Source organism: Plectrocnemia conspersa, unplaced genomic scaffold (assembly GCF_051122295.1).
Source record: "Plectrocnemia conspersa isolate PC_06_02 unplaced genomic scaffold, ASM5112229v1 ptg000001l, whole genome shotgun sequence".
NCBI lineage: Eukaryota > Metazoa > Arthropoda > Insecta > Trichoptera > Polycentropodidae > Plectrocnemia > Plectrocnemia conspersa.
This window is the reverse complement of record NW_028277165.1, coordinates 10,523,671-10,538,302: the sequence shown is the minus strand read 5'-3', so window position 1 is coordinate 10,538,302 and position 14,632 is coordinate 10,523,671. Positions and strand designations below refer to the sequence as shown.

The 14,632-nt window shown below is 34.2% G+C and overlaps 3 protein-coding genes across 4 annotated transcripts; 2 read left to right on the top strand and 1 right to left on the bottom strand.

Moving 5' to 3' along the window:
* Window positions 1-36: 36 nt before the first annotated feature.
* Window positions 37-4,881, top strand: Atg4b (Autophagy-related 4b). The gene is made up of 2 exons (XM_088181750.1): window positions 37-1,636; window positions 2,835-4,881. Exons 1-2 carry the CDS (start codon window positions 1,186-1,188, stop codon window positions 3,875-3,877), a joined length of 1,494 nt encoding a protein of 497 aa, XP_088037876.1. The 5' UTR covers window positions 37-1,185; the 3' UTR covers window positions 3,878-4,881.
* A 1,900-nt stretch (window positions 4,882-6,781) lies between these two features.
* Fntb (Farnesyl transferase beta subunit) lies at window positions 6,782-8,606 on the bottom strand. The gene is made up of 4 exons (XM_088181701.1): window positions 8,339-8,606; window positions 7,460-8,276; window positions 7,193-7,301; window positions 6,782-7,131 (listed from the first exon to the last, which is right to left on the bottom strand). Exons 1-4 carry the CDS (start codon window positions 8,420-8,422, stop codon window positions 6,927-6,929), a joined length of 1,215 nt encoding a protein of 404 aa, XP_088037827.1. The 5' UTR covers window positions 8,423-8,606; the 3' UTR covers window positions 6,782-6,926.
* Window positions 8,607-9,919: 1,313 nt separating this feature from the next.
* Pcd (pterin-4a-carbinolamine dehydratase) lies at window positions 9,920-11,033 on the top strand. 2 transcript variants are annotated; one of them, XM_088181713.1, is made up of 4 exons: window positions 9,920-9,991; window positions 10,076-10,279; window positions 10,535-10,744; window positions 10,811-11,033. In XM_088181713.1, exons 2-4 carry the CDS (start codon window positions 10,175-10,177, stop codon window positions 10,895-10,897), a joined length of 402 nt encoding a protein of 133 aa, XP_088037839.1. In that variant the 5' UTR covers window positions 9,920-9,991; window positions 10,076-10,174; the 3' UTR covers window positions 10,898-11,033. The 2 variants fall into 2 exon arrangements, with proteins under 2 accessions (XP_088037839.1, XP_088037848.1); XM_088181722.1 differs by having other exon boundaries at window positions 10,056-10,279.
* The last annotated feature ends 3,599 nt before the right edge of the window (window positions 11,034-14,632 follow it).

Sequence of the window (14,632 nt, the reverse complement as noted above, 5' to 3'; positions counted from 1 at the left end):
ACAATGACATCTGTCAAATGTCAATATATAACCTGAAATAATTTAAAAGGCTAGTTGTGATGTGTTGCCATATGCCAAAATTAAAAGCGTATTTGGTCCTAATTATTATACAACCTATATTTATTTTTTTGTATTTACCATAAAAAAAACTTTTATTATATATTAATAATTGCGTCAAAATATTTATGTGATTATAATATAAGCCGGCTTCCGTAAATGATATTATACTTTTTTACCCCCCTCCTTTCTCCTATATCACAAGATGTCATTGAGCCAGACTCCTGTTAGTTTCACACTGTAAAAATTCCACCAAACTCCCACCCTCAAACTTATGACATAATTGATGAAAGCTGCCTAATGCTTATACATATTACTCCGCTAATTTAAGGTTAAACTAGTATACACACGTGAAAAAAATCGCAATTTTTACCAAGAACAAAAACATTCAGACAAACGAAGAAACATTTACTGGTATTGTACTGTTATTGAGGGCCATTTTTTAATCGAGGTCGGTTGATTTTTTTTTGCTTAAAATAATTCTTACCAGAGATTCTAACAGCATTCATTTTCAATCAAATCCTCACACATCCAAGCCATGAAGACCCTCGATACTAAAAAAGTACCTAATAATTTTACAATTAGATTTTTTATATATTATTTATCGAAATATATTTTTCGCAAATGCGCTACGAGCACTTGAAAAACTATGAATGTAGAAAATATTTATTTATTTCAAAACATGTGTTGAGTATATCAACTTTACGCCATTACATCCTACACATAAAAATACATATTAATAAAATACAAACGATTTTATTTTAAAGGTTGTGAAGCCAGTCTTGCTGCTACTCTAAAACATATTTTTAATGTAATAGTTAAGACATCATTGTTTTCTGATCTTTGGAAATTCCCAAAATTCATAAAAAGGGTGACAAATTGTGTGTAACGAACTACAGATCTCGCCATCCGGCTCCTTAATTTATCTGTTTAATATCAGTCGTATTATTTAATTTCAATATTACATGATTATTTTTAATCTCACTCATAAAAAATATAATTTAACTATGGAAAGATTGTTCTTTTGTAGTAGTATGATAAGCAGAGACGATCGTCAAAGTCAATAGAAGAAAAGTGAATCGCTATGTAAATATTGTTTTGGTATGGATCGGAACAGTCAGCGTCGATATGTCGTTCGGTGTTATCTTTCGAAGGCGACGCAGCTCGAGAGGCAGTCACGGAGATGCGGTGGCGGGGACGGCTCGCGGTGACGTTAGCTCGCGACGGCGGCCGAAGGATGCGGTGAGCATGGAGCGGCGGCCGTTGGCGGTGGGCTCGCCCGCCCGCCCGCCGGACCGGGACCGGGACAGGGACAGGGACAGGGACAGGGACAGAGACAGGCACGACGACAACAACGACATCAAGAACAAAGTCGAAACTAGATTCCTGTCCATGTGGAACAATATGAAGTACGCGTGGACTGTCAAACTCAAAACCAACTTCTCCAAGGAGTCGCCCGTGTGGCTGCTGGGGAGGTGCTACCACAGGAAACTGAGCCCCGCCGACTCCCCCGAGTCTTCCACCGAAGTGGGGACGGACGCGACGGCTAATCACCTGCCGGATCAATTGGAAGGCGAAGGTATGAAAATGATAATGATTCGTCTTTTGTTTTTCACTATTGCCACCATCACGCTGACGGTTGATTATAAAACGTACTAATTTTAACAGTTAAATATGTAGTCCCGAAAAATTTTATATAAAATGCATACACTTCAAAATTTACCATATTATAAAAAATAACACAAAAGTTATAGAAAATGAATAAATTCATGAGTTATCTCCCATTTATTTATTCAACGATAAAACGTTTTATCCCAATTCGAATTGGCCTTCTTATGATTAATATTATGAGTTGATCCTTCCAAATGTAAATAGAATTGGTGAACCCAACATTAAAATTGTTTTTTTCATAATAGTAAAGAAATGTTTTTTTATTTTCTAAAATTATTATTTATCTACCGTATGTATTCTGTTTGTAACGTGTAGGTTTGCCTTTATGCAAGTAATACAAAATGACCAGCCACAGATGGTACAAATTAACACTCACTGAGATTAAATAGAAGCTATAATATTTGTATGGGCAAGGGAGCCAATTCAAAAATTTGAAGAATCTCTATTTAAGCTTTAATGTCGGATAGAGCACCATGAGAAGAAGGAAATATAATCTATCATCTGCCACAGAAAATTATTGATTATCATTTAAAATGCTAAACTGTTTGAAGGGCATATTCATAACATATCAGATACGACAACACGTATGCGGTGTATATAACAGTATCTACGTTCACTTTGTCAATTATGCGAGTGTAACTACTGTGCGAAATGTGCTCTAGATTTTCAAGATCAACCAAACTAATATCATTGAAAGTACACATCTGTATAGGTAGTGTGAGTGTGACGTGATGAGTGGACAATTGTCAAGAGTTGAGTTAACTGTCAACTGTAGAGTTACTGTCATTCTTATTTAATGATTTTTATCCCTCGAGGTTGACTAAACATTCATTATATATCAAAAAGAATCTTGAATTTGAGTCACTTCGATCTCACATTTTATTATATAAAGGTACGACACTTTTCTTCCGGTTTTCGATCGCTTATAAGTAAAATTGCAATCAACCAAAAATTTTAAAATATATTGTGATGTTTTTCATTTAATCTAACTAGCTGAAATACAGAGAATATTCTTAATTGCAACTTTCTCCTTATGTGAAATCAGTTATTTACGTTATTTATGAAGACAATTTGATTGTTTTTATTTATAAATTCTCTATTTTCAGGTATCGAAGGCTTCAAACTAGATTTCGCCAGCAGAATTTGGATGACCTACCGTAGAGAGTTTCCTTTGCTCAACGGATCCAGCTTCACCACGGACTGTGGCTGGGGATGCATGCTCAGAAGCGGTCAGATGCTACTCGCGCAGGCGTTGATATGTCATTTCTTAGGCCGCTCCTGGCGGTGGACAGTCGATCAAGTGCTACTCTCGGCGCGAACCTTCCAAGAAGACTGCTGTCACAGGATGATAGTCAAATGGTTCGGTGATAAACCTTCGTTTAACAGCCCCTTATCCATCCATCAGCTCGTCACTTTGGGAGAATCGATGGGCAAGAAGCCCGGCGACTGGTACGGACCCGGATCCGTCGCTTACTTACTAAGATCGGCCGTCATAGAAGCTTCGAAAGAAAACTACGAATTCGACGATCTTTGCGTATATGTCGCACAAGATTGCGCAGTGTATCTGGACGATGTTAAAGAACAATGTTCCAAATCGGACGGCGGATGGAAATCGTTGATCGTCCTCGTTCCCGTCCGATTAGGCGCCGAGAAATTGAATCCGATATACGGCCCTTGTCTTACGTCCGTATTGAGTCTCGAATGCTGCATCGGAATCATAGGCGGGAAACCGAAACACTCTCTCTATTTTGTCGGATATCAAGACGATAAGTTGATCCATTTAGATCCGCATTATTGCCAAGAGGTCGTAGACGTGTGGCAACCCGAGTTTCCGCTCGAGTCGTTCCATTGCCGATCGCCAAGAAAGATGCCCTTGACCAAAATGGATCCGTCTTGTTGTATAGGTTTTTATTGTGCGAATCAAATCGAGTTTGACGCGTTCGTTAAAACTGTACAGCCGTTTTTAGTACCTCCCGCTAATACGGGCACTTCCGAATATCCCATGTTTGTGTTTTGCGAGGGTAAAAGCACCAATGTCCATATGCATGCAGCTCGATATTCAATCGCCGAAGGCGACGAACGATGGATATCTAATGTTGTGAATGCCAATGATTCCGATTTGGAATGCGAGGATTTTGTTATGGTTTAATTGTGTCGTGTGCGAAACCTAGAATCAATCTCAGATTTAAAGTTTAAAGTGAGAGGTTTTAAAACAAATCACTTTTGTCCATTAAACTTCTACAACTGTGATGTCCGGTGTATCGGCTTCGATCGTGTGTATTAACCACTTAAACGCCGTACATTTGTATAGACACGCGCTTTCGTTAGTTTTAAAAAATATTCATATGATGTCATTGTAAAGAAACCGAAATTAATTTCGCTTTATTTAGGCTGTATAAACTAAGCGCCCGCGGGCGAGCGCACGGCGATTTCGAACACCTAGCTCGAGAGCCCACCGGCGGCGCACGGCGATAGACGGGTTAAATATTTATTTTGCAAACAAGTCCAACGTCAACTTTTAATTTTATTCTTGTTATGGATCTTTGTCACTCTGAGGTTGTTACTAGGCACACCTTGGGCTTTTAACTTTATTTTAATTGAAAAAATTGAATTGCTCAAGAGTTTTAAGTTTGCATTAAGGTCTACAATCAACGACAATGCACGAAATCTCACCAGGACAATATACGTAATATATTTTAGTAAAATTTTACGATTTGACCTTTGCGAAGACTGTTCACATAAAATATCAAATATAAGCGTGCCTGATTTATTTATTTTTTATTATATTTGTTATATCGTAATCTAATATCGGCTTTTCAAAGTTATGATTTAACTTAAATTCCGAGGCTTTGTATGTATGTATATACTCGAGTGTACATATTTTATATGTTACATTATTTTGGTAACGGAAATTGCATAAGCATGTCGACTGACTGTACGGACCTCGTCTGTGATTTATTATTTACTTAAATTATATTTATTAACGTTACGATGATATGTGCGCGTGCAATATATTGATTTATTTTTTAAAACTAATTGTCGATCCAACAATTTGTCACTGTTAACTATATTATTTTATTGTATAATATCTAGTTTATGTAAATTTACTATTTAAAGTGATTGTTTAAATAAAAGTTTGTAAAGTTGTCTAAAGAGGAATACTTATTTAGAAATCCTGATTACATATGTATACCGATCGTAATTTAATGAATCGATAAATAAATTTAAATATAAATATTATTAATTTGAATAGGAAATGGATTTTCTTATATTGTTCACACTGTGAGTCAACATTGAATTCGCTTCTCTTTACTTAACGGGAACTAAATAACAGTTGGCTCAAAAGTTCAAAATACAACAATAACATTGAAAAATAGATTTTGGGAATTACATTATATTACTCATTCTAGCAATTATTAGTTATATTACTTACTTTTAAATTATAGGTAAACAGATTAGAGATAATTTAACAGTAATTCATTATCAATTTATTTTTATGATTGTATCTTAGTAGTTATATATGAATCTTATATGTATGACGAAGACTTACTTCACTTAAATTTTTGATCATAGAAAATATTTATTCTGATAGATATAACATGTATGTTGGACTCGATATACATATGAGAAGAATAGGATTATCTATTGTAGATATCTTTTCTTAGTGATAAATAGTTTCAAGTGGGTATTTATAATCATTAATCGAAGTAGTAAAGATAAGATAACGTGGCAACTTCCAACTTTATCTTTCGCAATAAGTAAACAGACAATTGAGATTTATTCTGACTACAGTAGCGTGCAAAAACAATGCATGACCTTCGAAATCAACATAACTCGTGTGTGTATATATATATATATATAACTAAAGATATGTTTATTAAAGTATTACACATAAAAAAAATAAACACTATAATAAACAAAGAAATAAAAACAATAAAATTCAGTCACTAGTAAAAAACTTTAAAATTCAGTATTAAATTAAATTTCTACAAAAAGTTGTATGCAGTTTCTTTGACTATCACCCCGGAGATCCGACAGTGCCTGATTAACAAAACGTAATGTTTAAATTATCTTGTAATTTATATGAAATGCTTTCTACAGGTCTAGGCCTTCCATACTTCAACTTTAACTTGAAAATTATTCTTAAAGATTATCATTTAAATCATTATATATAGTTTTACAGCCCAGGAGCCTGAGAAGATGGCTTCATTCAAGATTATCTTCCACGGTACTCGATCCTGGGCCACGCAGTGTCAGTCATTGACGCCTAGCATTACAATTCCATCCAGCCGATGCAGCTGCAGTGTATCTGTCAGGCTTATGAAAATTAAATTAAATTGAACGGCATTGAACTTCAGTCGTCAGTGGGTTAAAACTAATGTGGGTCAAATTACATTTATTTTATAAATTATGGCTTCGTCATACCAAAAAAATATTATCATTTTAGATCTCTATGTGTGTGTGCGTGTATCAGTGGCATATATCAGTGGCGTGCCGTCCATACACGCGGTAGATTCAAAACGTCACCAGCATGCACGGTTGATCGACTAAACACGATCACGTGTAACGGCTGAGTCGCTCGCCATCAGCCGTGCATGCTGGTGACGTTTTGAATCTACCGCATGTATGGACGGCACGCCACTGATGTGTATATTAAAGGCGCTTTGATCTAAGGAAAAAATAGTCGTGATTTTTTTCATTTAGTACAAACATTCATTCCATATATGGCAGCATACGCTTTAGTTTTTGCAGTTAGATACCACAGAACCCGTCATTAAATATCAGAAGTCAAAACATCTAGGTACTACCCGTCCCGTGGATTACCATCAGCGAACGTAACGTGTAGGAACTACCTGACCATATGGTTAATTGTTAACACTTGACTTTTGTCCTAAGAGATAGTTTATTAGTGCCATCTACTGAGAACAATACGAATTAACTTATTTATCGCGACACCTTGCAGATTGGACTCAGTTTTGCAAACAATTTTATCTCAATGCCCGCTTTCATCTACCACTATAAGATTTATTCGCAAATATTAAAACACAACAATGGCATTTTGATTAATTTATTAAGTATTCAAAAATCACAAAAGCGATAACAAACATATATGATATATAATAAGAATGTTTTCGATAAAAGATCGGTAACAACTTTAAATGCGTTATTGTCCATGGAATATGACCAAGATTGAAGTATTACGCTTTATCGGTGACGGGAACGGGATGTCTGATGAAATGGTGAGTGGCGTTATATGCTAAATGTGGAGCGATGCAATGTACTGGATGGAGAGTTTTCAATTCGTTATCGGGATTGCCTAAAAGGTTTTTACCCAATCCCAATCCGTGTTGAGATATTGACAATCCGCATAGGACGTAATGCGTGTGGTAGAGATCTCGTTTTCTAAAATTAATAGAATTGATAACGAGCGTAAAATAACGTTTTATTAGAGGGTAATACTCACTTCCCTGGCTTATCGATGAATCCACCGTTGGAACTTTCGCAACAAACTAAAATATATTCTTGTAAGGCTGCTTGGTTGAACAAAAGATCTTCTAGGGAACTTACTCCATCTGAAACATTAATATTTCTTTTGAAGTAATCGCTCTAAATTAATGATTGAATGAATGACAGTTAGAAAAAACTAAATAAACAATATTATATAATAATGTAAATGCAAATGACGCTTAAGTGCGTCGGCAGCTTTTAATGTGTTATGTTGTTTATATACCTCTTTGGAATAATATAGTATGCACTATGGGGAATATTCCACCTTGCCAAAATGAATAACATCCATCGACTAATTTATTCGTCCTTCCTTGAAAGCCGCCTTCCATTTTCATTTGTCGGTTAGCGCACCATCTTAACAACGAATCAATATCACAAAGATAAGGGCGACCGAGCATAGTGAGTCCGGCGATGGCGCAAAACGCGTACCCGCCGTGAGCCTCCATTCCCTGAGATCCTCCGAATCCACCTTCGTACGTCTGGCAACTGACGATCCACTCTGCCGTTTTGTCGAACAGAGAATCAGTGAACACGTTAGTCAATTTGGCGACGTTCAAGGCGCAATATGTGCCTCTAATGTCGACCTCTCCTCCTTTGTGCATCGCGAAAGCACCGTCCACAGACCTGACGGTCCAGAGATACTTTTGCAACGTAGTTCTATTTATAGAATTAAAGGCTTCGTCCGTTCCGATGATGCATAAAGCGTTTATAGCAGCGTAAGTAGGAGCCAAGTGGGCATCCTGACCCGGCCCGCCGCCGTAACCTCCATCGGGGTGTTGGCACTTTGAAAGAAAGCTCACAACGTTAGACAGCGTCTTACGATCGGGCATATTGTCTAGAAGCGATAAAGAATTTAAAATCCAAAAAGTTAGCCACGGACGACTCGCATCGAGGCATTCGTATTGAGACGGCAATTGAAGCAGAGACTTTTTTAAATATTCAATGTGCGCCTTTCTGTTTATCATCGGTAAATCTGGATTGAACGTAGCCGTCTGCTCGAACATTTTGTAAACGTTCAATATCGCTTTTTCCACCGTTATCTGAAACAATGAATAAATCTTCGTTTACAGAGTAATTCTAATTGTGATAATAGAAATCATACCTGATCTTGGACGGTGTTGGATTTTTCCATTTCGGATGTTTTTAATTCGTATATTTCATTAAAAAACCGCATTTTGGACGTCATTTTTTAAAGTGAATAAGTGCAGTGTGTTAAGCTTCGTTAATAAAAGAAAGCGTCTGTAGGATCGAACGGAACATTATAAGGTGAAGCTTAAAATATTTAACATTTGACTTTGGCAGCGATGAGCGTTGACATTTTACACATGAATGGAATCTCGATTTGCACGAGACTATACATTTTGACAACTAGTGCTGCCATGTAACAAAAATATAAGAACTGAAAATACAATTGTATTATTTATATTGTGTAATACGTGCTATAATTTGTGTTAATATATCAAGCTACTACCTATTATTGATTTACTCTTTTTTCATAGTCGCGCAATGTTTTCTTTAAATAAATTATAAATTAATATATTGGTAGCTCTAAGTGTAAATTATCTAACTTCAACTGGGTGCTTCGTAACATATTTATTTTCTATTTTTTTACAGGAAAATATTTTATTAAAGCATTATTTTTACGAATAATAATGTGTTAAATGGTTTTATTAACCCTTTGGACGCGATAGTCGACTACAGTCGCTCAATTGATTTTTTTATCTCTTTACGCAAAAATCAGTAAAAAAAATGTTTTTAAGAAAATTTTTTTTTTGTGAATAAACATAAAATATCATTTAAAATAAATAAAAATTAATAAAATCAGAACATTTTAACACAGAACCAAAGTAAAATTTGAATTTAAAAAAAAAAAATTATATTTATTTTTGATTAACGCGTCCAAAGGGTTAAACTCCGACGAGAACTAGAGTTTTAAAAGTAATTAAAAAATTACCAGTTATTGTGCTAGTAAAATTATATGATTTCGACATTTCCATATATAGTAATATATACATATATAATTACATACTTATCATTATTTATTTACATGCGATGTACAAATGTAACAATGATTTTTATTAGTAAATTTATATTTTCATTAGAGAAGTGCAAATTTATTTTCACCAGTAGCTATATATTTCTAATAACAAACATATAATTCAACTGATAGGCGCTAGTGATATTATATGCTGCTCTAAAATGTCTATAAAACTCAATTTGCCAGTTGCGAAACGTCCATTTGCTGTTTAAACCCAAATCTAACCTAATGAAATTACTAAAACTATAGTTTCATAGTTTTAAAACTTTCATTATTCTGTCAGTGGAAAATAAGCAAAAGAAAAAGAGCTGACGGACGTCACATCTCGCATATTGTTCCATGGTTTGTCTACCTTTTGATATAACACTATGTTTTAAAAATATGATAGCTATCCTTACCGATATTACTACGAACTTATGATATAAGAGTACTGGTCAAAATATATTCAAACTGAATTTTGGTCAAAAGGCTTTGAACATAATAGGGTAATAACAATTGCTGTTTTTTGAGCGTTGCGCCGTAATAATTAACAAGTATTATTTTTCAAGAAGCTTAAATAGGGGAAGTTTAAAACATATAACTAAATCAAACGACCCAATTCTGAAATGGTATTTTAGAACATATTTAAAAAATATAAAATTTGTTAATCAAAAAAAATGAGTGCTTAGACCAAATATATTTTGATGTGTCAAATTCAAATACTAGCCAATTGCACAAGTAGTTCCTTTTTTTATTATTTTTTTCACCCATATGTTTATATCTTTCTCGTATTTTACATTAGATAACGAACGTTTTTTTCAGAAAAGTGTTTTTTACTGAAGACGCATGAACTAATAACATACATATATTGGAGAACCGAGCAGAGATATTTGGGAATAAGGAGCGCGCTTGCGTGTCAGAATGATAAGGGTGTCAAGAGCGATAATCTCGTGTCAAGGCCAAACGTCGTTCCGCTGTTTGCTTCAGCGGCCGCTCACTTCCAAATCGAAGGTGAAAGGGACCATGGTGAGTACATAACCTCACTTTTGATCGAACATATTTTAGGAAAATACATATTAACTAACGCAATATATGTTCAAATATCCTTACGCGACACGTCCACCTGTTGCTACCGAAGTCAATTTGTTAGCAAATTATTCAATGAACACTTTCACATTTCATTTATTACGTATAATATATAATACATATGGACCGCTTACAATATGTGAACATTTTTTTTAATTCAATTAAATTAAATTGATCTAATTGATTAATTTCCAGGCTGACAAATTGACCGATGCCGATAGAGCTACAAAGCTCGAGCCTCTGTTGGGAAAAGGTTGGAAAGTCCAATCTAACAGAGATGCTATTGAAAAAGAATTCCAGTTCAAAAACTTCAACGAAGCTTTCGGCTTCATGACTCGCATTGCGTTATTGGCCGAAAAAATGGATCACCATCCAGAATGGTTCAACGTCTACAATAAAGTTCAGGTTGGGTATTTACTTTCATTTAAACTATTAACTGGACTGGATTTATAAACAATTTATTCGTTTTAGGTAACGCTTTCGTCTCACGACGTCAGCGGTTTGAGCGGCCGTGATATTAAAATGGCTACATTTATGGAAAAAGTTCTCGAAGGCTAATCCACGACATGATAATAACATTCAATGTAATAGGTGATATTTTATTTTGAACATGTTTAGATGATTGATTTTTGATATTTTTTATTGTATCTTAACAAATTGTTTTTTAAAATATATTTGTTTGTGCATAATATCACATTGTCTTTTTACTTCTTGTTTTATTACAATTAAATTATAATCGAAAGTTAATATTTAAATTTTTCACTTTGAGGCAGTGTTATATGACGATAAGTAATCCACATAAATTTATAATGATATTGAAAGACATAGTAAAACATAGGCATTAAGATTTTGTCGTTTCGATATAACAGCAGATTATGTTGGTTGTATAGAGTCTGAGGCCAGTTCTGGATGAGGAATTGAAGCCTGCAAAACAGCTAACTCTTATGTAGGGTAAGAGAAGCTCTGATGGATTTCGTAGTTTGGACCGGGTACAGAGACTTCCGAATACTTGTCATATGTAACTGGCGCTGCATAATGCAATTTCTGATAACTATTATTATATAAACTACTACAATAAGTACAACTACATATAAGATTATTTCTAAATAATCTATAATGTATCAGCTTGTTTCATAATTCTGTGTTTTTTAAGATGTAGATTAAATGAGTTAAAATTAAAACGCATTATACTTTTACTCAGAGCTGGCCCGAGGGGCTGGTTGTACGAGCGGACGCCAGGGACGCTAGCTCCAAATGGGGCGGCAATTACTACGAATGGGGACGCCATTTGATTATATTTAATATGGTGTTGGATGTTTGTATAAGCACAAGAAGCTGCAAATAAAAGGTCTGGAATTTTTTGTTCATATAGGGATGCTGCGAGAGCTAAAAAAATGTTCATACAGAAAATTTTTGTTCGTTATTGTGAGATGGCTTTTTTTAGCTCCTGCTAAATGAACGAAAAATTTCCAGATGACCTTTTTTCAGTGTCCTTTGCTATTTTTTAAATCTGGTCACCTCACTAAATGTAAAATGATTTGCTTAGAGCCCGGGATTTAAATTAAATTATATTTTCTCGATACAATTATTCTCCACATGTTAATCAATTTTTTTTATATATAATTCGAAAAGTAATATATTTTTGGAAGCAATAAATTCCTTAATGTCGTTTTTTATATCCGTTTTTGTAAAATTTATTTATTTATTTATTAAAATTATAACCATCGTGACCATGCGTCACGATTGTCAAATCTATAAATATATCATAATACATATAAATATATAGTATGCATACATACAATTTCATATACGTATAATTACACACACACTCAAAGCATATAAGTAAAAACATAAGAAACAAGATAAAATAATAGACACAAATCACCTCAACAGGAGTGCATTGTCCCATACGAACTGAACCAAAACTCCAAAAATATTATTTTCCATCTAAAAATTGTTGCAGGGATATAATTAGATGACAGTCGTTTAAAGCAATGTCTGAGTCGCTAATAAACGAATTAGTTGAGCACACTTTGGGTCTGTCGTAATTGTCTGCCTATAACGCAGGGCTGTGTAGTCGGAGCATTTTAATCGGAGTTGTAAAAGATCGACCTACTCCTACTCCTTTTTAACCCTTTCCACCCCGACCAACATTTTTTTAATTGTTCATCGTGTGCCATGCGTTTTAAGTCAGTAACATGAAGTTAAAAAAGTATTAGAAGCAACTCCTTTTTTAAGATCTAATTTAGTTTGATATTATTGATTAAATTAAGCATGTGAATGGTCTTATTCCTTTCAACGCCAAGCGCATGATATGATGCGCAACTAAATCTACTGTCTAACGCCAAGCGCATGATATGATGCGCTCGTTAAAACCTTCGTTTTTTAAAGAAACGGAAAGGTAAAAGTTGGCAATATATGTTTTAAAAATCAGTTTGAGTTCCTAGTAAACGATTTCAGTGATTTTATTTATAGAATTTTCGATGAAACAGTGGTATATATAATTATAAAGTCACGCCTTAATTTTAGTCGTTTGTATTTCGCGCGCGGTTTCGATCGTGCTTCTTTAGACCACTTTTAGGGTTAGCACAAACGCATCGCGGAAATTCGTTTATTTATACTTTAATTTATGAATCGAAATTAAATTATGTCATCAATATTTCAATGATAATTGTGATTTTTAAATACTTGTGAATATATTTATACGTTATTTCGACTGTTTTAATAATGTCAACTGTTTTTGTGACTGGTTTTTATTGTTTGTAATAATTAAATAATAATAATTACTATTAAATACTTATTAATAAATATAAATAAGATATAATTAATAAAATATCAATATTAACTCTTAGTAAATATTAAATAATAATAATAACAAAAACGATTCCTTGTCGTAGAATTATTTTATTTTACTTGTTCTATTATTTTATAATTTATTTGTAATAGGTTTATGTATTTACATTAAATTAATACCATCGTGACCTAACAGGCTACCCCAATGCGTCACGATGGTCGAAAAGTTTATTATTTATTGTATATATATATATGTGTGTGTGTGTGTAATATATATTACATATTCCGCCTGGAGTGTAGATATGTTGCACTCTTGCCGGTCCCAAGCCCGGATAAAGAAGGAGGGTTTCTATCATGGAGCAAACCAACCAACGTGGATAAATCCAAATAGTTATGAAAAAATCACAAAGAAATAATAAATCCGCCCGATTCATAATGACCTAGACCAGAGGCTCCCAAACTTTTTTGTGTCGTAGACCCCTTGCCATGTTTTTCGGTTTTTGGTAGACCCCCTGCTTGCTTGATATTGATTTTTTGCAAATTCATCAACTTGAAATGTGTTTTTGACAGCTGGTATCTTGCTATTCACTTTGAAAGATTTCTACTATCTGTGTATGTGGATTATTCCATTCATTGAAAGCCAAAAATAAAGTCACCCACATCTACATCAGATGTAAATGTGGGTGTGGGATCCCCAATTTTATTTTTCATTGACATGGACCCCTTGCAGGTCGTCGTCAACCCCTAGGGGTCGATATAGACCACTTTGAAAATCACGGTGGTATATCATTATGTGCAGGTTTTTACAAGTTCAAAATGTATTGCGACCACAAAGCGAATGCCTACATCCTACAACTTACACTTTTATAAACATATATAATAAATATTTTACTTCATAGGTACTTTTATAAATAATATATATGTCTTTATTTTATAAGATTATAATGTAAGTAGATAGGTACTATCAGTGGTTGTTGAGATCCACTTCAGTGGACCCCCAAATTTTTTTTTGGCTGACGTAGACCCCTTGCAGGTTATCATAGACCTCTGGGGGTCGATATAGACCACTTTGGGAATCACTGACCTAGACGATCGAAATATAGATAAACGATTGGACTTCAATTTTGGAAGCTGGAATGTGCAATATTACAACCAGGAAAAATGCAAACATTAGCGGAAGAAATACTAAAACTCAAGATATATCTAGAAGCCCTACAAGAAATTAGGTGGAAAGGCCAAAACCGATCACCGGTTGTAGTGCCGTGGAAGAAGAAGAAGAATCTGTATATATTATAAATTATACATATAATGATATATAGTTAAATGTAACATCGTATCTTGCTATCAAGTTTTATTATTTATTATTTTTATATATAAAGAAATATGACAACCTTCAACAACAACCAATTGCAAACACCATTGATCAAAAACAAACGGTTTGGTTATTAGGGTTATTTTTGTGTACGATATATGTGATTTTGTATGCATCAAAGAAATCTT

Bases quoted from the DNA above. Each gene is read 5' to 3' on its own strand.
- Fntb (XM_088181701.1), bottom strand. From the start codon at position 8,422: ATGACGTCCAAAATGCGGTTTTTTAATGAAATATACGAATTAAAAACA. The intron at 7,302-7,459 runs GTATATAAACAA...TTAATGTTTCAG, and splicing joins TACTATATTATTCCAAAGAG to ATGGAGTAAGTTCCCTAGAA. The intron at 7,132-7,192 runs GTGAGTATTACC...TATTAATTTTAG, and splicing joins TTCATCGATAAGCCAGGGAA to AAAACGAGATCTCTACCACA.
- Atg4b (XM_088181750.1), top strand. From the start codon at position 1,186: ATGTCGTTCGGTGTTATCTTTCGAAGGCGACGCAGCTCGAGAGGCAGT. The intron at 1,637-2,834 runs GTATGAAAATGA...CTCTATTTTCAG, and splicing joins GGATCAATTGGAAGGCGAAG to GTATCGAAGGCTTCAAACTA.
- Pcd (XM_088181713.1), top strand. From the start codon at position 10,175: ATGATAAGGGTGTCAAGAGCGATAATCTCGTGTCAAGGCCAAACGTCG. The intron at 10,280-10,534 runs GTGAGTACATAA...ATTAATTTCCAG, and splicing joins CGAAGGTGAAAGGGACCATG to GCTGACAAATTGACCGATGC. The intron at 10,745-10,810 runs GTTGGGTATTTA...TATTCGTTTTAG, and splicing joins ACGTCTACAATAAAGTTCAG to GTAACGCTTTCGTCTCACGA.